The sequence below is a fragment of the Furipterus horrens genome, unplaced genomic scaffold, assembly GCF_987537825.1.
Source record: "Furipterus horrens unplaced genomic scaffold, mFurHor1.1.pri manual_scaffold_3, whole genome shotgun sequence".
In the NCBI taxonomy this organism is placed as follows: Eukaryota; Metazoa; Chordata; class Mammalia; order Chiroptera; family Furipteridae; genus Furipterus; species Furipterus horrens.
Genome location: NW_028327173.1, coordinates 156,298,735 through 156,322,482, shown reverse-complemented (window position 1 = coordinate 156,322,482; position 23,748 = coordinate 156,298,735). Strand labels below are relative to the sequence as shown.

The 23,748-nt window shown below is 34.9% G+C and overlaps 1 protein-coding gene across 2 annotated transcripts in view; it reads left to right on the top strand.

Moving 5' to 3' along the window:
- DMXL2 (Dmx like 2) overlaps positions 1–23,748 on the top strand; it is a 126,687-nt gene that overhangs the window by 90,508 nt on the left and 12,431 nt on the right. For both annotated transcript variants that reach the window (XM_090270601.1, XM_090270600.1), the window contains exons 20-28: positions 150–319; positions 1,954–2,051; positions 2,479–2,644; positions 3,913–4,177; positions 8,029–9,110; positions 9,527–9,718; positions 11,226–11,302; positions 12,824–12,951; positions 18,657–18,905. In XM_090270601.1, the coding sequence (XP_090126727.1) occupies positions 150–319; positions 1,954–2,051; positions 2,479–2,644; positions 3,913–4,177; positions 8,029–9,110; positions 9,527–9,718; positions 11,226–11,302; positions 12,824–12,951; positions 18,657–18,905 (2,427 nt within the window). The remainder of the gene's footprint in view (positions 1–149; positions 320–1,953; positions 2,052–2,478; positions 2,645–3,912; positions 4,178–8,028; positions 9,111–9,526; positions 9,719–11,225; positions 11,303–12,823; positions 12,952–18,656; positions 18,906–23,748) is intronic.

The following is a 23,748-nucleotide window of genomic DNA, read 5'->3' as shown; positions in this document are numbered from 1 at the left end:
TGTGTATCCTGATGTGATATTTATCAACTTATAGTATAAAATCCTGAATGATGAAAAACTTCCTTTCTTCTTTGTTTTCTGCCTGAAAATTCTTTCCAGAATGAATGAATACATGACTATGTGAAAAATTGTTTATATTTCTAATTTAGGTGTATCTACTTGCCATTTTGCCTGGGCTTTTCATTCTGAGGCTGAGGAAGAACTGATTAATAGGATTCCTGCAATTCAAAGAGGAGACCCTCAGTGGTCTGAGTTAAGAGCTATGGGAATAGGTTGGTGGGTCAGGAATATTAACACTCTTCGAAGATGCATTGAAAAGGTAACTTTACCTCATTGTATTTTGAACTTAAAAAGAGTATTTTCTTGAAGAATAAAAGATAGTATTTTCCAGAAAGCCTGTAGTGGGAAATTAGTTTGTATATCTTGACATCTTTGATAATTTCTTTAAAATTTTTGGATATTCCAATACTTGGCTTTTATAAAATGTCGTGCAGTATATCAATTGTTTCTTACTATATATACTGAGTTTATAATATTTATGGAATAGCAATATTTTCTGCTGTCTGTTGAGGTGTTTTAGTTTAAGAAACCACAAGAATCTAAATTTAGAAAGTAAGTTTAAATTCTTGTTAGTTATATACATTACATAGAAAAATCATTCTTTTTATATAAACGATTCTCTGCATGGCTAAGTTAATAAACAGCAAACTTCCTGTGCACACTTAAAATAACATTTAATAAAAAAGTTTGTATTTGTGTGCACTTGAAGGACATATCTATGACAGCAGATGAAACATGCTATAAATTTTTTAAGATAGGTTTTTAGAATCAGTTTTCTGATAGATTCCCTTTAGGTAATATTGTTAAAAACATGTTAGTGGAAGCTGAAAGTTCTTTTCAGTGTTGCAGAAACTGTTATTCATACCTACTGTGTGCTAGGTTTGGTACTAGTTGCTTTTCATAAATTATTTCATCTTCTCATCAGCCCCATCTCCATTTTTTCACCTGATGGAACTAAGACTCAGAGAGGCTGAGTACATTTGAAAAAACAATTGGAACTTTTATTTTTATCTGGAATTTCATAAATGGGTGTGTGTATATAATTGATACTTGGTCACAAATGTCTGTATCAGTATTAGTTGAAAGCTTTAAATTGTGAAATCATATCACTATAGAAGTTACCATTTTAACTTTCATAAAACATTAAAAAATGTATTTGCTATGGGGAACATTTGGAGGGTTATCAGCAGTGAGGGAGAAGGGGGAGAAAAGGAGAAATGGTGCAGGGATCAAGAAGCATAATTGGTAGGAACAAAACAGACTGGGGGATGTTAAGAATAGTATAGGAAAGGGAGAAGACAAATAACTTATATGCACGACCCATAGACATGAACTAAGCACGGGGACTGCTGGAGGGAGGGGGGAGACTGAGTGCAGGGGGGCAAAGGGGAAAAATTGGGACAACTGTAACAGCATAATCAATAAAATAATCTTAAAAATGTAATATGGTTAATTTTCAAGAAAAAAGTCACATGTATTGAATATTCATTTTGCCTTCTTTATTGTTTCTTATGTTAGACAGTTTTATTACTACCAAGATTCTGATCCATTTTCTACCCCTTACTGAGTGACCTTAGGCAATTCACTTTACCTCTCTGTGTGTTAGTTGCCTCATATGTAAAATGGGGATAATAGTACCTCATGGATTGTGGTGATTCAGTAAGATAAATGAAGGGTGCTTATTTTTTTAATTATTTTTTATTACTGGCATGCAGATGGTTAATTTTAGGAGCATGTATTATAAGATAGTAGCGATTGTACAGAAGAGCCAACTTTTCCCATCTCCATAGTTTCTATCAGCCATAGAAATAACAAGGAAGCATTAATTGTTGTTTAATTGGTTGTAATTGTTTAATCAAAAGGTTAATTTAATATATTCTATCTATCATTTAGGTTGCCAAAGCTTCTTTTCAAAGGAACAATGATGCGTTAGATGCTGCTTTATTCTACCTGGCAATGAAGAAGAAAGCAGTAGTGTGGGGTCTGTTTAGGTAAGTTGCCTCAATGCTTAACATAATTTAATTGAATGAAGATTGTGCTGTGAATCAGAAACCTGTACTTTGGAAGTATTTAGATATATGAGCTTGATCAAATCAACTTCCTTTTTGTGCTTTGCTTCCTTTATTTGCAAAACATGAACACAGTATTGTTTTAGTTTACCTAAAGAGAGGGATGTTGTTTTTTAAAAAAAAGTTGATAAAAGTACTTTGGAAAGAAAATAAAATTATGTATAGATAGGGTAATTTGAGTTTTCCTTATTAGAAGAGAAGCATGATAATAAATGTCTATCACTGAAGTTACTGTTCTTTTGTTAGATGGATGTCTGAGGTTTTTATTTTTCATTTTCACACATTCTTTTAAGGATTCAAAACACTTAAAATTTGATTTAACAATTGATGTTTGTGCTCTGATTCCCAGGTCACAGCATGATGAAAAAATGACAACATTTTTCAGCCATAACTTTAATGAAGATAGATGGCGTAAAGCTGCTTTGAAAAATGCTTTCTCTTTACTTGGAAAACAGCGCTTTGAACAATCTGCTGCTTTTTTCTTGTTAGCTGGTTCACTGAAAGATGCCATAGAGGTATAAATAAGAAAATATGCTGTGTGATGCTTGTTAGAGATTGAAAATCTGAAGGGGTTGTAGGGGAGATTGTAATTTTTTGTGATATGTTTGTAAGGATAGAGAATAACTATAGAAGTTACAGAACTTAAATAGTGACACTGAAAAATGAAATTATAAATAAATTCAAGTGAGAAAAATGAGAAAAATTTTATATAGGAAATATTTTATTTTAAGATAACTATATGCCTATTAAGTATAAATATGTGAAACAATGGCAGAGCATGGTTTATGAATATCTTCTTCCTGGCCATCTGTGATTCTGAATTCTTTAAAGTATATATAGGTCACAAGCGCCTTATTTGGTGTAGAAAAGCAGATACTTTACGTTCTTTATCTTCTAAATATAATTCATACATATGGAACTGAACTTGCTGTTTGTATTGTTTTGTAATGTAGTTGTTGTAGATATTGGAAAATAAAGGTAAATAGGTAAAACTTGGCGTTTTTTTAATATAGAATTCAGGCAGCTAGTTAAGAGTGTAATTACAAATGTTTCTATTTACTTATGCTATCTTCCTCTTACGTTACTTACTATGATTGTGAACAATCCAGATGGGTGAAGGAAAAATAGAACTGGAAATAATACATGATAGAAGAAATAGGAAATATCCACCAAAGTGAAAGTACTTCACATTTAGAATTAGTCATATTTTCCAAGTTATCTCAGGTGTATGGTTTGTTTGTTTTTAAATAAAAAATGTTTTTAATTTTAAAATGGGAGGTTTAGTCTAGAAGATATGCAGGCAAAGAAGAGATAAGTTGATTGAGAGATGCTCATATTGCCTAAATGACCTCAAAATCTCATGATGTGTAGTTACATTAGAATATAAACTTACAGAGAGTAAAAAGAACACGTGGTTTCATTTCATGCATCATTTGCTATATAAGTAGAGAGTTATTTTAAAATTAAGAGGAACTCGTCATAATAGTCTTTTAATTTAAAAATGAATATTACTAATTTAAATTGAGCTAAGTCTGAGATGATGTTGATATACTTTGTTTTGTGCTTATTTTTAAATGATTTTTCTAGGCTGGAAGCTACTAAGTTCAGATTTCTTTTTCTTCTTCTTATTCCTTTAATCTCCTAACAGGCTATTGTTTAACTACCCTTCAACCTCTGGACCCCCTCATTCCACTGTGAAATACATATGGTAGTTAATCTCAGGATATTGGTGGGATATTTTATGTCTCTAAATAAATATTTTTAATATTAAAATTTAATACAGGTATGCCTTGAAAAAATGGAAGATATTCAGCTAGCCATGGTTATTGCCCGTTTATATGAATCTGAATTTGAGACTTCATCAACTTATATATCCATCCTAAATCAGAAGGTTTTGGGTTGCCAAAAGGATGGCTCAGGTTTCGAATGCAAAAGATTACATCCTGATCCTTTCCTGCGTAGTCTTGCCTATTGGGTAATGAAAGATTATACCCGAGCCTTGGACACATTATTGGAACAAACACCAAAGGAGGATGATCATCATCAAGGTAGGATATTTTATAAATTTATTTTTCTTTTTTAAAAGAAGACAGTTTCTGAGCTAATGTTCACTTAAATCAAAAACAAAACCAAACCAAAACAAAACAAAAAAACCCAGTCATTACTAGATTTACTTTGGAACTTTCAGAAATTATCAAAATGTCATGTGTGGCTAAAGGATTAGTCCCTTACTGTTTTTAATTGAATGTATCATTTTGTTATCATACTTTGAGTAGTACTAAGAAGACTTCACACACATTTTACTCTCACAGGTAGATCAAGGTTTATAAAATAGGATTGCCATGCTATTCTAATTTCATATCTATCGAACTGAAGCATTATACAGTTCTTTCCATTTAATTACATAGCTAGTTTTTCTTTTTCCTTTTTTTATAGAAAAGATTTAGAGATTTTGACTTACACATATTGGTTTAGTTCATGGGCCTGGAAAAACTTTATTCTTAGGTGCTAAACTTTCTTTACTCTTATTTATCCTGAACAATTTAGATTAGCTAAGCATCTGGAGGGTATTGTCAGGTTGCTGGCAATACAGTAATTTAGAAAATGGAAACTTCTAAGTATTCGTCAGTAGAATAGTTAAATATAATATATCCAGAGAATGGAAACAGTGCCATTAAAAATGAGGTAAATTGATGTGTTAATATGAGCTGTATTGTTAATTGAAAAAAGCAAGATGCTGAACAGTGTGGTTTTTGTTGCATTTTACATACATGTGTCACATATACACACATGAATGGGTGCTCACAGTGTCTGGTCTCCCTCTCCTTTTATTGTTGTTTCTTGGAACAAATCACAAGAAACTAAATACTGATTGCTGGTTAACTTTTGGGAATAGGAGTAGAGAGATTTAAGCTTTTACTTTTTTTATTTTATTTTATTTTTAAAAATTATTTATTTGTTTGTTTATTTTTTAGAGAGAGGGGAAAGGAAAAAGAGAGGGAGAGAAACATCACTGTGTGGTTACCTCTCACTTGCACCCCCAACTGGGGACCTGACCTGCAACCTAATCATGTGCTCTGACTGGGAATCAAACCAGCGACACTTGGCTCGCAGGCCGACGCTCAATCCACAGAGCCACAGCAGCCAGGGCTTAAGCTTTTACTTTTCATTTTGTACTTTGTGTAGTTATAATTTTCTGGCCTTATATTCTTATTACTTATGTTTAAATGTTAAAAAGGCTATTGTGGAAAAGATTAGGGCCCAATTTTTGCTTTCTTCTTTACAAAGAAAAAATATAATATTTTAATAATATTAAAGGAAAGAAAACTTTTAGAGGAAAAATAAATATCTGAGGTACCCAGATGATTTTTATAGAAGGAAGGATCAACTTCTTTCTTTCTTTAAAAAAAAAAAAATTTTTTATTAGAGAGAGGGGAAGGGAGGGAGAAAGAGAGTGAGAGAAATATCACTGTGTGGTTGCCTCTTGCATGCCCCCAACTGGGGACCCTGCCTGCAACCCAGGTATGTGCCCTGACCAGGAATCAGACCGGTGACCCTTTGGTTTGCAGGCTGGGCTCAGTCCACTGAACCACACCAGTCAGGGATCAATTTATTTCTTTTCTTGGTTAATTTTAAAAAACTTGTTCTGGAAAATTTCAAAAATATATAAGAGAAGAAATAATGTAATGAAAATCTGCGAATTCATTACCCAGCTTCAACAGTTATCAATTTATAGCCAACACTGTGTCATATATGCTCCATCCTTTCCACACCTTCCCATTTTTGACATAGATCTGTTATAAAGCAGATTCCAACCTATCATTTCATCTGTAAATATTTCAACATGCATCTGTAAAAAATGACTTAAGAAAACATAACAGATACCATTGTAAAGAAATTCTACTAGCAGTCATTAAAAACAGTGTTCAGATTTCCCTGGTTATCTCATAGATGTTACACAGTTGATCTCTTTGAATCAAGATTCAAAACAAGGCCTATATATTATGATTGGTTATGTATACTTTAATCCATAGTTTTTTTCTCCTTTCTTTTTTCCCCCCTTGCCATGTACTTCTTTAAGAAGTCTGGTTGTTAATCCTATAGTTTCTTGTATTTTGGGTTTTGTTGATTGTGTTCCTGTTGTGTCATTTAACATGTTTCTATTACCTGTGTTTTTTCTATGGCAGATAAGATTCTAGAGGCTTTTACAGACTTTTTTGGCAGAAATATTTCATAGGTGGTGTTCATCAGATGACTTGTAATGTCAGCTTGTTTTACTTTTTGTGGTATCAACAGCCATAAATGATCACTACCTAGGTTTTTTATTTTATTAATGGTTGTAAAATGATGTTCTAATTATGTCATTTTATCCTCTCTTTTGAATTGGAATACTTCTGCAGATTTCAGTCTCCCTTAGCAACTGTTTGATTATGCTGAAGTCTAGTAGTATGTATAGTGAAGGGAACATTTTTATCAGTTTTCAAAATAATAATTTTGTTCTCTAGCATCCTGTGAAGCTGACCACTTAGATTTTATATTTTTAAAGGTTATTTTGAACTCACAGATTTAGATAGAATTGTGTTTTAATCCGTTGCAGTTTGTTGTTATGGATGCTCAGATTATCCCATTTATAACCAATGTCAGCCTCTTCAAGTTTTTGAATCCTTTTGACATTATTCCTTTATAGTTTCTTTGCTTTCTAGTTGGGCAAGGAGTTTCAGGCTTATTTTCTACATTTCTTACCCTAGACCTGGAAATGGCCATTCTTCCAAAGAATCCTAGGTCCTTCTATATGGACTACAGTCTGGGCACAGGAATTCTCATTGCTTTGGTTTGGTCATCATTTTTAGGCCATTTCAGTGATGTAGCTAGGAAATTTTTTTCCCTGAGTTCACACTGAAATTTCAAATTGAAATATAGACTACAGTGTTCTTTCTCCTTAGATTTAAAATTTGTGTCTTATCATGAAAAGCTTGGATTCTTGTGGCATTAACATAATTATCTGCTACTTGATATGCATATAGTAGTTTCAGAATGCAAATATTTTTTCATAACAACATTACTGAAAACAGTTAAAGCTTTTTCTTTTCTTTTTTTTGCAGTTGTTTTTGTTTTTATGACATATCCCACTAAGGATGTACTATAGTTAAATTACCTGTTTTAAAGTCACCATATTGTTCCTCTCTGTGTGGTTAATGCTACCAAGTTGATACACAAAATCATTTCTTTAATTTTGCTTTTACGTGAATTTTTTAAAAAGTTGATTGCTAGGGAGTGAGGGGTATAATGGGACTAAATGGTAATGGAAGAAAAAACACAATAAAGATTAACTTTTTAAAAATTCATTGATACAAGGAAAAAATCTGGAGAAATATACACTGAAATAATAAAATATGTTTTGAGGCTAAAAAAAAGTTATTTAAAATATTGACATGGTTTTAAAATAAAAAATATAAAGCCAAAGTATTTTCAGAGAAATCTAGCTTCTTCCCTGACCTCTTTGCCCTGTTCTTCTCTCCCTTTTTTAGGGAACCAATTAAAATATTTTTTTGTTTGTTTTTCTTCCATTTAAAAAATACAAGTGCATGTGCATATGATTGTGTTTGTATATTCTCTCCACTTTCTCAGATAAAAGATAGTTTATAATATATCATTTTTTTGTAACTTCTTTTATTTAATATATCCTGGACATCAATCCATAGCAGCACATAGGGAAATTCTTTTTGTTGTAGCTGTGTAGTTTTACTGATTATGTGGATGTACCATAATTTAATAATTTATCCTAGGTTCATATTTAAGTATCCTTTATTTTGAGGAAATGCTGACATATTTTATTCTTTTTAATATAAACACAAATTAACATAGTATGATTATGATTGTATCTGCTTGATTTCTACAGTTATCATCAAATCTTGTAACCCAGTGGTGTTTAGTTTCTATAACTACCTTCGAACTCATCCTTTGCTTATTCGAAGAAACCTCGCCTCCCCTGAAGGAACTTTGACAACCTTAGGTCTCAAAACTGAAAAAAACTTTGTTGATAAAATTAACCTCATTGAAAGAAAATTATTTTTTACCACTGCAAATGCTCATTTTAAAGTTGGATGTCCTGTTTTAGCCTTGGAGGTACTCTCCAAAATTCCCAAAGTTACCAAAGCATCTGCTTTACCCACAAAAAAAGATCAAGCTGACCTCATTTCTAAAAAGATAGGTAATAAACCTTCAGAATCAAAACCTCTGAGTGATGGCAGTAGCAGTTCTGGCATTGATTGGTCAAATGTAACTTCATCACAGTTTGATTGGAGTCAGCCAGTAGTAAAAGTTGATGAGGAACCTCTTAATCTTGATTGGGGTGAAGATCATGACAGTGCCTTAGAAGAAGAAGAAGAAGACACAGATGGTTTAGTAATGAAAAGTACAGATGTCAGGGGGAAAGATAGACCAGAAGATCAGAAAACATCAGACCCAAATATGTTCTTGACTCCTCAGGAAGACGATTGTCTGGAAGGTAATACTGAAGTTGATGTGATTGCTGAACAACTAAAATTCAGAGCTTGTTTAAAGATCCTTATGACTGAACTAAGAACGTTGGCTACAGGTTATGAAGTAGATGGAGGAAAACTCAGATTTCAACTTTATAACTGGCTTGAAAAGGAAATTGCTGCCTTGCATGAGATATGTAATCATGAAACAGTTATTAAAGAATATGTTAGCAGAACTTACTCTAAAGTAGAGAGTGATCTTCTGGATCAGGAAGAAATGGTGGGCAAACCAGATATTGATTCCTACGAGCGCCACCAAATAGAAAGACGAAGGTTGCAGGCTAAACGAGAGCATGCAGAAAGACGAAAGTTGTGGTTGCAGAAAAACCAAGATCTCCTGAGAGTGTTTCTTAGTTACTGTAGCCTTCATGGGGCCCAAGGTGGTGGTCTGGCCTCAGTAAGGATGGAACTCAAATTTTTGTTACAAGAATCACAGCAGGTATGAACTTCAGTTTTGTTTCCAATCTCAGTTATTTTAACAATTTCAATGGCTCTTCCAGTTACAGCTATAAAGCTCCTTTTACTAGTTTATCTAAATGTGTTCAACTCCTCTCTTTATAGGAGGCAGATATATATAATCTACATGGGTCTTTTTTAGACTTAAGTTTTGGGAATTAGGAGTAGGCTTAAAAGATTGAGAGTACATCTATGTCATACTCATCCTTATCTTCTGTATCTAGCATAGTACTCAGTACATAAGGGGTGCTCAATACATTTTTGTAGAATGGGGGAGTAAGTACAAGATTCTACTTATTATATTCAAATATTAATCATCAGTATTTTTATCAGATAACTATTTATTGTTTTTCTTTCCTTCATTTTAACTACTTTGAAAAAAAAATCTCTTACCTACAGGAAACTACAGTAAAGCAGCTCCAGTCTCCACTACCATTACCTACTACCCTACCTCTGCTTTCAGCAAGTATTGCATCAACAAAAACAGTCATAGCTAATCCTGTATTGTACTTAAATAATCACATCCATGATATACTTTATACTATTGCTCAGATGAAAACACCACCTCACCCCAGTACTGGAGATGTGAAGGTAATATAAATTTTATGATTATTTGATATTATACAAACTGAAAAGGTAAATATGTTATACTTGTATTCCAATTTGAACTTAGAGGAAATATTTCAAAATGCTCTTATGTTCTACCTACTCACTCCTGATCAGTTCAAGACTATTTGTCCAATAAATGTAATTTAAAATTAAGTATTCTTCTGGAGAAGTTGTGATCCTTTAAAACAGGCAAATACTCTTTTGGTAATAAAATTAATTCTCTAGATAGTATATTTGCCATTTAATATTCCTTTAGATCCTCTTTTCCCCTTAAATTAACCATTAAGTTAGAAATTTATGACTATTTGCCTTTATGCCAACATATTATGAAAATACATATTCAAACGGCTATCTTTGAGAAAACCATGATTGATCAGAAGTAGTCCTAGAGAAAGTATCCTTGTAACTGTTTCCTTGATGATTGTGTTTATTTTGCAGTAATAAGGGGCAATCAGAATTTTGGCAGAGTTATTACCCAAAATTAAACCTATATTTTGTTTTGAAAACTTAAGAATGGATAGATTCTAAGAAACTCTAGGGAGCTTGGTAGGATCTGGAGTTGATCAGATTTGTACTGTGCTAGTCTAAGTGTCTTTGTATTGTCCTTTTTCTAGTCTCAGTGGCCAGTGTCATTTCATGTCCGCAACATTTTTATTTTTTATTTCTTTTGTTTGAAAGATGTGTTCAGTCTCTGGTAGTACATGCTTCTGAAGGACCCAAGATTTTACTGGTCACATCAACCTATTAGAGACTTCTAATCCATAGCATAAATTAACCATTTCAGTATTTTATCAGAAACTACTGAAATTATTTCCTAGGTTAATACATACACATGAAACACATTAAATGCATATAAATTGTAAGTTAACATTTCCAATTTTTAGAGATTTGGATAAGGCTTTCAAAGAGTATGAAACTTTTTCTAAAGTCCCTTCAGATTTTAAGATTTTATAAGTCTAAAGATGTTGATTTAGTATGGCATTTTAGGATGTGGTTTTTATATTATGTTGATAATTTTTAAACTTTCTAAATTAACAATTTTAAGACAATGCACTACTTTTAAGTACTAAGTAAATTATTTGCTTCTGGAAAATCAGCCATTTCATAAAATGATTGATATATTTTCTAAACATTTAAGTTATTCTTATTGATAAGATCAAGCCTTTATTTTCATGAGGGGGAATTTCATAAAGCAAGTTTAAATAAAATCTCTGAAAACTCTATACTTATTTGGTTTTGCTTTTTTTTTTTTTTTTTTGCATATTGCATTTTAAGCTAATGGCTAGCAGCTGAATTAATTAGCTTTGTTGTGGGCATGCATAAAAGTTGGATGAGTCTTTTAGAAGTTTTAAAGTACAGTTAGTAGTCTCATATAGAAGGATCTAGTCTTATGATAGTGCTAGTTTCCCAAGTATTTTCTGATTTTTAAAACATTACTATTGTGTAGAAATGTTAGTACAAAATGTAATTGTGGCTGTTTTGGTTTTAGGTGCACACACTTCATTCATTAGCAGCATCCCTTTCTGCATCAATTTACCAGGCATTATGTGACAGTCATAGCTACAGGTAAAAAAAAAAAAAAAAAAAATCACCCCTAATAGTATTAATACAGCATAAATAAACTGTTCCAGAGTTATATTAAGGTTCTGTTTCCTAGGGACTGAAAAATCCTTAAATATTACTCCCATGTTTACTTTAATAGATGAGAGAGAATGAAAAAACAAATAATTATTTGTTTAATTTAGCCATCATTTAGTAACAACAGAGACATAGAAAATGACAAATAGTAAATGGAAATTATCATCAGCACCATCTTTGTTTTCAAGAAGAGGAGTGTTCACTCCAAAATAATTCATAAAATTAAGTTTTCTAATTATTTCCTTAGGAAATACTTCTTTTAGCATTGGATTAGCTTCTATTTATTTAACTGGTTTTAAGTTGAAAGGGGAAATACTTTTGAAAAATGAAAAGATGCATTCCTAATACTGAATTATTAGAATCAATTTTACTTACCCATTTATTTATATAAAAGTCTTTGGAAGTGATATCAGTTAGAAGTAATGGCTTGACTTTTTTTAAGTGTCAAATTGCCTTCATAAATATATACTTTGCATTTAAATGACTAGGGTTGTGTAGGTAGTAAGAAATTGAATCACCTAAAAGGTGACCCACATTTAAATGAATTATATCAATAAGTGAAAGTTTGTAATATACATAGAATTACATTAGATTTCTATTAAACATACATCTAGATCTTTTTTCTTGTAAATTCAGCAGCCTTTTGTGGAAGATTTGATGTTGCATGATGAATTACTCTCAAAACGTTCTATAATCTGATTTTAGCCTTATGAGGCGATTTCTAAGTATTCCACAGTCTTGGAAATGTAAATAAGGAAAAAACTTTTATTTATTAGACTGTGGTCATCTTAATGCTCAAAGACAACTTGTTTGTTATAAATCCCTGGTTAAAATGGCACCAAATGAGAATTCAAATTAATTTTTTTGATGTGTGTTTTCTAGTCCTGAGACTATGATTAATTCTCAAGGGTTTCAGCTTTACTTTTGCTTTTATATTTTTTCAACACTATAAAGATAAAGAGAAGTAATTATTTAGGCACATTTTGGCTTTAGAGTTAGGTATTTCTAAAATATGATTCTCCAGATTTTAGTTCATATTTTAATTCAGGGTTAAAATTTTATAACTTTGCAGAGCTGAGAAATGCAATAAGATAGTACCCTGAAATTTTCTAATATATTCTAGTGCCAACAGCAGTCTTTTTACCTAAGACTTTTAAAAAATAATAATGAAAACCATAGAAAAGATAATAAAATATTAAGTGGCATCTGGGAAAGATTTTAAAAGACTAAATGTCATTTAACATAGTAAAATTTGGTATTTTGTTTTTAAAAAATGAAACATTTGTAAGTAATGTCAAGAACTTTCTAAAATAAATTCTTTTAGAGCAGTGAATAGAGTTTTAAGAATTTTTTATTGTAATTATCTAAAATAAATAATGTATAAAGTCCAATTGCTCATTACCTCTGTTAGAATAATAAATAGCTGAACCCTTACATTTATTTTAACAGTCAAGTGGAAGGAAATCAGTTTACAGGAATGGCATATCAAGGTCTCCTTTTAAGTGATCGTCGAAGACTAAGGACAGAAAGCATTGAAGAACATGCAACACCGAATTCTTCTCCTGCTCAGTGGCCTGGTGAGAATTTGTTTTCTTTTTAATCACATATTTGGCAATTCTTTTTTAAAAAGCTACCAGTTGGTTTCCTGAATGTTGTTTTTTGTGGATTTGGTGAATTTTTTTTGTTTGTTTTTGATGATGTTCTCTGCCACAGATTAAGTACTTAAGTCCTGTAATAACTGAAGAGTTAGAAAGTTGAGGCTTCAAAAAGCAAAGTTTACCATCCTTCATAAGGGTGAACATATTATCTTCCTTATTCTTAGAAATTCTTTTTTTTAATTATATTTTATCATTATCCTATTATAGTTGTCCCAATTTTCTCCTTGCCCCCCTCTATCCAGCACCACTCACTCCCTCAGGCAGTCCCCACACCATTGTTCATGTCCATGGGTCATGTGTATAAGTTCTTTGGCTACTACTCCATTCCTATACTGTACTTTACATCCCCATGGCTATTCTGTAACTGCCTATTTGTACTTCTTAATCCCCTCACCTCTTAACTCATTCCTCCACACCCCACTTCTATCTGGCAACCATCAAAACACTCTCCATATCCATAATTCTGTCTCTGTTCTTCTTGTTTGCTTAGTTTGTTTTTTAGATTTAATTATTGTTAGATATGTATTTATTGCCATTTTATTGTTCATAGTTGTGATTTCTTTTTCTTAAATAAATCTCTTTAACATTTCATATGATAATGATTTGGTGATGATGACCTCTAGTTTTTTCTTGTCTGGGAAGCTCTTTATCTGACCTTTGATTCTAAATGATAGCTTTGCTGGGTAGAGCAATCATAATTTTGAATATTTCTTGTCAATCCCTTCTAGCCTGCAAAGTTTCTTTTGAGAAATCAGCTGACAGTCTTATGGAAACTCCCCTGTAGGTAATTAACTTGTTTTCTCTTGCTGCCTTATAAGATTCTCTCTTTATTTTTAACCTTTGGCATTTTAATTATGTTGTGTCTTGGTGTGGTCCTCTTTGCATCCATCTTGTCTGGCACTCTGTGTTTCCTGCACTTGGATATCTACTTCCTTCACCAAATTGGGGAAGTATCTTTCACTATTTTTTCAAATAGATTTCCAATTTTTTGCTCTTTTTCTTCTCCTTCTGGCACTCCTATGATGTGAGTGTTGGACCACTTGATGTCATCCCAGAGGCTGCTTATACTATCCTCATTTTTGGGGGGTTCTTTTTTCTTGTTCTGATTACTTATTTTTTGATTCCTTATGTTCCATATCACTGATTTGATTCTTAGCTTCATCCACTCTACTGTTGTTTCCCTGTAAATTGTCCTTTATTTCAGTTAGTGTATCCTTCATTTCTGATTGGATCCTTTTTATGCTGCTGAGATCCTCACAAAGTTCCTTGAGCATCCTTATAACCAGTGTTTTGAACTCTGCGTCTAATAGATTCCTTATCTCCATTTTGTTTAGCTCTTTTTCTGGAGTTTTGATCTATTCTTTCATTTGGGCCATGTTTCTTTATCTCCTTGTTTTGGCAGCCTCCCTGTGTTTGTTTCTATGTCTTGGTAGTGTGGCCTAATGTAGTAGGTGCCCTATAGGGTTAAGTGGCACAGTCTCTCCTATCACCTAAGCTGGGTACTCAGGTTCTTTCTTAGTGTGTACTGAGTCCACCTTCCTCTTATAGTTGAGCCTTGGTTGCTGTTGGCAGATCAATGGGAGGGATTTACCCAGGCCAGTCAGCTGCAAGGATTGGCTGTGACCACTGATCATCAACCTCCATCCTCCATGGAGAATCAGCTATGCAGGGTCAGGGTGGTGATGCTCCAACATGGTCTGTACCTGTCCACTGGGTGCACTGGCCCTGGGGTTTCCCAGGTGGTGCAGGCCAAGGTCAGCTCCCACCTGTGTTTTGTCCATGGCCACCCTGCCTGAGCTATAAAGCAATCTAAGATGGCTGCTACTTGTGTTGGGCTTGGAGATTCCCAGGTGAGGCCAAGCTGTGAATCTAGGCTGGCTGCTGCTTGTGCCCAGCCTGGGGATTGCTGAGGCCAGCTGTTGCTTGTTTGAGAGGATTTAGGAAGTTGTGCAGCATGAGCCAAGGCCAACCATTCGTATGGAAAAGCAGCTTGGGTGGGGCCATAAATTGGGTGGGGTGGAGTTTGTGGGGATCTGCAACTCAGGTCAAACAGTGTTAGCAAGGTTGATGGAGTGTCAGATATGGAACCAGTTTGCAGGTTCTGTGGCTCTGAGGGACAAAGGCCTGTGTTGGCCAGTGCTGGAGCTCAGAGGGAGTGAGTCTGAGTAGGTGAGTCCATGTGTGGGTTCTTAAGAGGGAGCTTCTTGGGGCTCCAGCAGTTTCTTCCACTGACTCAATTCCTGCTGCTTTTTTCAGCTAGAAGTTTTGGGGACTTATCTTCCTGGCCCTGGAACCCTGGGTTCGGGGCCTGATGTGGGGCTGGGACTACTTGCTTCTGAGATATTCCTCCTGAATTTTTATCCACCACCTGTGGGTGTGGGACCAGCCCATTCCGCATCTCTGCCCCTTCCACCACTCTGGATGGATGTGGTTTCTATAATTCCGTAGTTGTCAGACTTCCATTCAACTTGATTTCTGATGTTTCTGAGTGATGGTTGTTTTGCGTTTAGTTATAGTTTTGACGTGGTTGTCAGAAGAGGCGAGTCATGTCTGCCTGTGCCAGCCACCATCTTGACCAGAAGTCCCCATTCTTAGAAATTCTAAATTAGAGTTGTAGAGAGCGATATCACAGAGATATTCTTATAAATATATTAGAATACAATTATACTCAAGTATAATTTTATGTTAGGATAGGAGTGAGCATTCTGTGGCACATATGTCCTGCTGTTGCTGATCCTTCTTTTTCTCTGGTTAGCTCTTTTCTCATTCTCCACATTTCAGACTTTCCGCGCTTCTTAATATCCTTTCCTGGTCTGCCATGTCATTAAATTAAATTAATTAATTAATTAATTAATTTATTTTTAAAGTATATTTTATTGATTATATTGTTACAATAGTTCCAATTTTTTCCCCTTTACTCCCCTCCACCCAGCACCCCCCTCCCCCAGCAATCCCCACCCAAGTCCGTGCCCATGGTTCGTACATATAAGCTCTCCTGCTTCACCCTTTCATATATTCTTCTTCTTCTTCTCTTTTAATAAATAAATGAGTAATTAATTATTTTAATAATAAAAAATAACTATCCCTCCCTCTCAGATATTAAGACCCTTTATAATCTTATAAAGGACAATGGGCGAAGGTCTCAAGCTCCTCTGGCTGCTTCAAGCTGGACATGGTCGTCATCGTACCTACCCTTAGGTCCAGACATCCCTAATAAGAGTGGGGGTGTGGAGGGGAGGGTTGCCTTCCCACATGGGGAAGGATCATGCAGACTCCAGGTCAGTTGGCTGTCCCTGGACAACGAACGGCATGCTTGGTTTAACAGGCTGGCATCCTTGTTGTATTCTCCTCATTCTTCACCAACCTAGCCACTTAGTTCAGCCAAACCTTTGAGTCTCAGGAGGCAGCGCTGCAGACAGGATTAAGTGAGGCCTATATGTATAGATAATCACTCAGGTAATGAGATCATAGGCTTATGCCCTTTGAAAACAGAAAACACATGTTAATTTATGTAACATAACCCACATACAAGTCTCTAAATCTGTAGGACTGTCTTATCAGAAAGACATCCTATTGCAAGGCATTTGACATTCTTCTTGCCTGTAACTTAAATATCTTTGATGATACCACAGACATGGTTTAACTTTCAAGTGAAAACATATTTTAAATGAAAAGAGACTTTAAAGACGGTTAGCTGCACTACTGTATAGTCTATCACTGATCATTGTGATTTTCCTTGAATAGTGATTTTTCTCCCTAAGATTACCCTCCTTGTCATTAAAGGGACTGCATTAAGTCCATTTTTAATTTATCCTGTTCATTTGTATAACCACAACAAGAGCAGCAAATGATCACTTATGATCTTTAGTTCTGCTTTGCTGGAACTTACCCATGGAACATTTAGGGTGACCTTCAGTTTGCCCTTCAGGGCACAGAAGCTGAGCCACATATCTGGCATTCAGCCTTGTCTGTACACACCTGTCTTTTCCAAGCCCTTCTGGTTTTCCATTGTGCCTTAAGGTCCCTTCTAACCATCTTTCAGGAAAACAACCTTCGTTCCTTCCGTGGAAAGATTGCTGTGGACCGCACGACCAACCATGGTACCAGGCCTTTTATCTTGTGGGCTTTTATTACCTTCAAAAGTCATTCCCAGTTCCTCAGGGCTTTTTGGTAACAACTAGAGCCCAAGCATGTCTCCTTTAGGCATGACATTCCGGTCAATGTCTTGGTCAAAAAAAAAAACCTCTGTTAACAACTGGTCTTATTAGTTTTATGCAAATAAACGTCATTACTTACTTCTTTAGAATTCCAAACTCTGGAGGGATCAGTTAGGGAGAAAAATATACAGTGTGAAGGAAAATCCTTGTCCTTCTAATATTTACTGAACTGGCATTTCCATTCTCATGTCATTTAATTTTTATTGTTCTTGCTTTATAACTCTGAGTTTACATGTTAATGATCATTGTGAAGAGGGGCAGGAGAAAGAAGTGACAAATCCAAAGTTTGTATTTATAAACATTGTTTTCATTTTAGCTTTTGTTAAAATTATTTTAGATTTTAATAAAAAATTGCGAAAGTAATAGAGAATTCATAATCTTCACCCAGAATCCTCAAATGTTAGCATTTTACCAGTCTCTCACTAACTTTGTGTGTATTTTTTCTGAAATATTTGTAAGTTGCAGACATGATGCGCTTTTAAATTTAAGTGTATCAGTCTTTCCTAAAAACAAACATCCTCTTAATGTAACTATAGCATAGTTATCAAATTCAGCATCTTAACCTTAGTACAATACTGTGATCTATAGATTTTTTTCACATTTTGCCATTTGTCCCACTAAATGTCCATGTAACATTTAGTTGTGATTTCTCATGAGTTTCCTCTTAATATGGAGCAGTTGCTCGTTCTTTCTTTGTGTCTCATGATGTTGCCACTTTTGAAGAGAACTAGTCAGTCATCTTTCAGGAAGTCCTTCAATTTGGATTTTTCTGATGCTTTCTTAATATTAGATTCAGGTTATGTGTTTTTGGCAGGGATACCACAAAAGACATATTGTGCCCTTTCAGTGCAAAATATCAAGCAGTACATAATGTCAGTTGGTCCCATTACTGGTTATTCACTGATCTCTCGGTAAGGTAGCTTCTGCCAGATTTCTTCTTTGTAAAGTCACTATTTTTTCTGTAAATGAATAAGTATCTTTTGAATAGACACTTTGAGACTGTGTAAAATATACTTTTACCCACAAATTCTTGCATGTAGTGATGATTATTGCCTGAATCAGATATTACTGTGGAGGTTACTAGGTGGTGATTTTCTAATTCTATCATTCCTTCTACTTATTAGTTGAAATTACACTGAAATTTTATGGTAAGGGAGAGCTTTCCCTTTTCCCCTTTTTAATTATTTATTTGCTCATTTCCTATAACAGTATAGAATAATGGATTCTTATTTTGTTCTGTAGGTTATAAGCCATTCCTATCATTGTTTATTTTGTTGCTAAAATTATGGAGATATGTATTTCTTATTATATAGGTACATAATTTTGGTTAAATTGCAATTTTGGTATTTTTTTCCTTCTGGAGCGTTATGCTGATACACGTTTTTATGATATTATATACCCTTACAGGTGTGAGCTCACTTATTAATCTCTTGAGTTCAGCTCAAGATGAAGACCAGCCGAAATTGAACATTTTGTTGTGTGAAGCTGTTGTTGCTGTTTATTTAAGTTTATTGATACATGCTCTTGCTACGAATTCCTCCAATGAATTGTTCCGACTTGCAGCTCACCCGTTAAATAATCGAATGTGGGCTGCTGTTTTTGGAGGGGGTGTAAAACTTGTTGTGAAACCTCAAAGACCATCAGAAAATATTTCAGGTAAGATTAATATATGTAAATGTGAATAATTACCATTGTTAAATTAAAATATTTTTAATATTTTAAGAATTATTGTTTTGAAAATCAGTGATAGTTAAAGTATAATCACTCTTAAAAATTATTTGAAAAAATAGTGAAGCAGAACTTCCTTAACTTGGGGAAGAAAATAGACTCAACAGTTCCAGGAAGCACAGAGAGTTCCAAAAAAACTGGACCCAGGGAGAACCACACCAAGACACATTGTAATCAAAATGTCAAAAATTAAGGATAAAAAAAGAATCTTAAAAGCAGCAAGAGAGAAGAAGAGAATTACGTACAAAGGGGTCCCAATAAGACTGTCAGCTGATTTCTCAAAAGAAACTCTGTAGGCAAGAAGGGACTGGCAAGAAATATTCAAAGGAATGAAAAGCAAAAACCTACAACCACGATTACTCTATCCAGCGAAGCTGTCATTCAGAATAGAAGGGCAGAGAAAGTGTTTCCAGGACAAAGTAAAACTGAAGGAGTTCATCAGATCCAAATCACTGTTATATGAAATGTTAAAGGGACTTGTTTAGGAGAAAAAGGATCAAAACTATGAACATTAAAATGAAAACTGTATCACAACCACCACCAACAGAAACTAGGGAATCGAAACAAAGGCAAACTAAGTAGGCAATGAGAGTGGGAAAAGAACTATAGGTATGGGGAACATATTGAGGGGAGGTCAGTGGAGCAGGGGAAGAAGGGAAAGGGAGGGAGATGGTACAGGAATTAAGAAGCATAGTAGGAGGGAGTGGAGTAGACAGGAAGATGTTGAGAAGAACTATATGCACAACCAATGGGCATGGATAAAGGGGGGGGGACAACTGAAGGGAAGGGGGTCACTGGGTGGAGGGGAACAAAGGGAAAAGAAATTGGGACAGCTGTAACAACATAATCAATAAAGCATATTTAAAAAAAGTGTATTGGAAAACAAAAGAAAATTATAATCACTTCTGTTAAGATAGTAAATAACTAAACTCATGTCAAAATAAGAAATATACAGTAATTTCAACTGAAGAACTTTTGATACCAGGACAAATTTAAGGAGGATAAAAGAGAAGGAAAGGAAAGGTAAAGATAAGTGAGGAGACAATGTTAAGGAACAAGGCCATGGGACAAGGATAGTTTTTAATTAAATTTTTTTTTAAATTTTAACTTTTCTGTTAGAGTTGATAATATTAATTTCAGGTGTACAACCCAGTGATTAGATATTTATATAACTTACAAGTGTTCACCCCAGCAAATCTAGAACCAATCTGACACCATACATTGTTATTACAGTATTATTGACTGAATCCCCTGTACTGTAATTTGCATCCCCATGACTATTCTGTAACTACCAATCTGTACTTCTCAATCCACTTACCTTAGAGAAAGGAGATTTCAATAAATCCTTTTAACCTTTATAGAGCATACCAGAGTTGGCTTCAGATTAAGTTTATGGTCATGTACAAGATAGCTGATCCACTCATGCACCTCATTAACTTATTCTATTTTTTTGTATGTTTTTCCCTTATAGATTAAAATACATTTTTCACCTCACTTTTTAAGATGGTAAGCTATCGGAGATGTAGACGAATACTAGAGGAAAGGTTTCCATCCTGTGCTGAAACATAGAAATCATCTTAATTCATCCTTAGAAATGGTCATGTTACAGATGAACAATTAGTGGCACAAGTTTAAATGGCACAGATTCTAACTTGTGTCCAAGTGGATTGAAATGAATAGGTTGCTATATAAGGTGAAGTAAGGGAGGAGATCTCACCAACTCGCTTTGCTTCTACTACCTTTATGGGTAGATGATTCCCACCTAGTTGTAGTCCACTTTAAACTTAAAAGATTTCCCCCAAATCACTTCTACTCCTGAATTTTTCTATTATTTTTTATGGTAATTCATTTATCAGGTGAGACACACTTAAAATCTCTGAATATGCATTCATATTTGCATTCACTTAATACCCATTGTCTGCTTTGGAGATATGAGTGAACCAACACAAATCCCTCACCTTCATGAAGCTTACCTCTAATGGAGGTAAAATTAACAAGTAAGATTTCAGGTACGATTAGAACTCTGATAAAAATAGAGTAAGTGGAGCAGGAAGGGGGTTGAGGACAATTTAGTTAGAGTAGACAAAAGAAACATTTCTTTTTTATTTTTTTAAGTATATTTTATTGATTATGTTGTTACAGTTGTCCCAAATTCTTTTCCCTTTGTTCCACTCTACCCAGTACCCCCATTCCCTCCAGCAATCCCACCCCCCTTAGTTCATGTCCATGGGTCCTGCATATACGTTCTTTGGCTTCACCCTTTCCTATATTATTCTTAACTTCCCCCTGTCTATTTTGTACCTACCAGTTATGCTTCTTAATCCCTACACTCTTTCCTCCTTTCTCTCTCTTCCCCCTCCCAGCTGATAACCCTCCAAATGATCCCCATACCTATGATTCTGTTCCTGTTCTGGTTGTTTGCTTAGTTTGTTTTTATTTTTTAGATTCAATTGTTAATAGTTGCGAGTTGGGTGTCATTTTAGTATTTATAGTTTTGATCCTCTTTTTCTTAAGTAATTCCTTTTAACATTTCATGTAATAATGGCTTAGTGTTGATGAACTCCTTTAGCTTTACCTTGTCTGGGAAGCACTTTATCTGCCATTCCATTCAAAATGGTAGCTTTGCTGGACAGAGTAATCTTGGTTGTAGGTCCTTGCTTTTTATTACTTCGAATACTTCCTGCCAGTCCCTTCTTGCCTGCAAAGTTTCTTTTGAGAAATCAGCTGATAGTCTTATGGGAACCCCTTTGTAGGTAACTCTCTTCCTTTTTCTTGCTGCTTTTAAGATTCTCTCTTTATCTTTAATCTTTGACATTTTAATTATGATGTGTCTTGATGTGGTCCTCTTTGTATCCATCTTGTTTGGGACTCTCTGTGCTTCCTGGACTCGTGTGTCTATTTCCTTTGCTAAATTAGGGAAATTTTCCTTCATTATTTTTTCACTTAAGCTTTCAATTTCTTGCTCTTCCTCTTCTCTTTCTAGCACCCCTATGATTTGAATGTTGGCCTGTTTAAAGTTATCCCAGAGGTTGCTAAGCCTCTCCTCATTTTTTCAACTCATTTCTTCATTTTGTACTGGGTAACTGTTTATTTCTTCCTTATGTTCCAAATCATTGATTTGAACCCCAGTTTCCTTCCCTTCACCATTGGCTTTGTGTGGATTTTCCTTCATTTCACTTAGCATAACCTTCACTTCTTCCCTCTGCACTTGCCGTACTTAAGCATATCTGTCAAGCCTATGAGCAACTTTAGTATCAGTGTTTTTAACTCTGCATCTCTTAGGTTGGCTATCTCCTCATCTGTTAGTCTGGCTATTTCCTCATCACTTAGTTCTCCCTCTGGAAGCTTGATCTGTTCCCTCTTTTGGGCCAACCCCCACTGGTTTGCACAGTCAGAAGCAATAAGGCTTTATTTTCCCTGGCGCTGGAATTGTGAGCCGCACAGTCTGATCTGGTACTGGGAGTGCTCCCCAGGTGTCCCTCCCTACTTTTTTTTTAATGTGTGACTGCACTTTTTGCTAGCTGGCCACAGCCACTGTCGCCACCACTGCTGTCGCCTCCTCACTGGGTCCTCTCTACCCTAGTTCCTCCCCTCCTACCTGTCTAGATAAGTATTTCTTCTTTATATCTTTGTTCAGCTTCTGTGCAGCTCAGTTTTCTGGAACTTCTGGTTGTCTCCAGTTTTGAGGTAGTTGTATTCCTTCTTAGTTGTGGAGGGAGACACAGCATGTCTGTCTAGGCCTCCATCTTGGCCGGAAGTCCCAGAAGACACATTTCTGATCAGAGAGCAGAGCTTTAGGGAAGTCGTGATCACACCATGTAGAGCATTCCAGGCAGTTGGAGCAATGAGGGCAAAGATCTCGAGGACTGAATTGGGCCTTTTCTAGGAGTTACAGAGAAGGCCAGAATGGCTATTGCAGGAGTGGGAAGGGGCTGTTCAGAGGTGAAGTAAGATAAGTAGCTGGGGGCAAGGTCACTTAGGGTTTCATGGATTATGGTATGGACTTTAGTTCTTCTAAAGGAAGATAGGAAACTATTGGAGCTTTTTAAGCATAGGAGTGACATAGTCTGTTTTAGGTTTTCATAAGACCCACTCCAGCTGATGTATGGAGAATAGACTGTGCAACAAGAATAAAAGTAGGGACCTGAGTGGGAAGCTATTGTTATAGTCCACTTAAAAGAAGTGGCTTGGTTGGTTGGAGCAGCACCAAAAGGTTGCGGGTTCTATTCCCAGTCACGGCATATACGTAGGTTGTAGATTCCATTCCTGGTTGGAGCACTTATGGGAGGCAACTAATCAGTGTTTCTCTCTCATATCTATATTTTTGTTGTGCACATGTGCGTCACCCCCCACCTCCTTCCCTCTCCCTTTCTCCCTCTGCCTTCTTGTCTCTCTTAAATCAATAATAAAATATCCTTGGGTAAGAATTAAAAAAAGAATCAAGAATGAATGAATTTTATCATGGCATAATATATGTAAATCAGACAGATCATCATGCTGTATACCTTAAACTTACACAGTGATACATGCCAATTATTTCTTAGTAGAACTGGAAAAAAGCCTGCCAATACAAATGTTGGCAAGGATGTTTAGCAACTGGGACGCTAATATTACTGGTGAGAATATAAAATGTACAACCACTTTGGAAAATAATTTGAGAGGTTCTTCTTCATCTTTACTTGAGGATTTATTTATTGACTTTAGAGAGAGAGGAAGGGGAAGAGAAAGAGTGAGGGAGAGAAACATCGAGTTGCCTCCTGTATGTGCCATG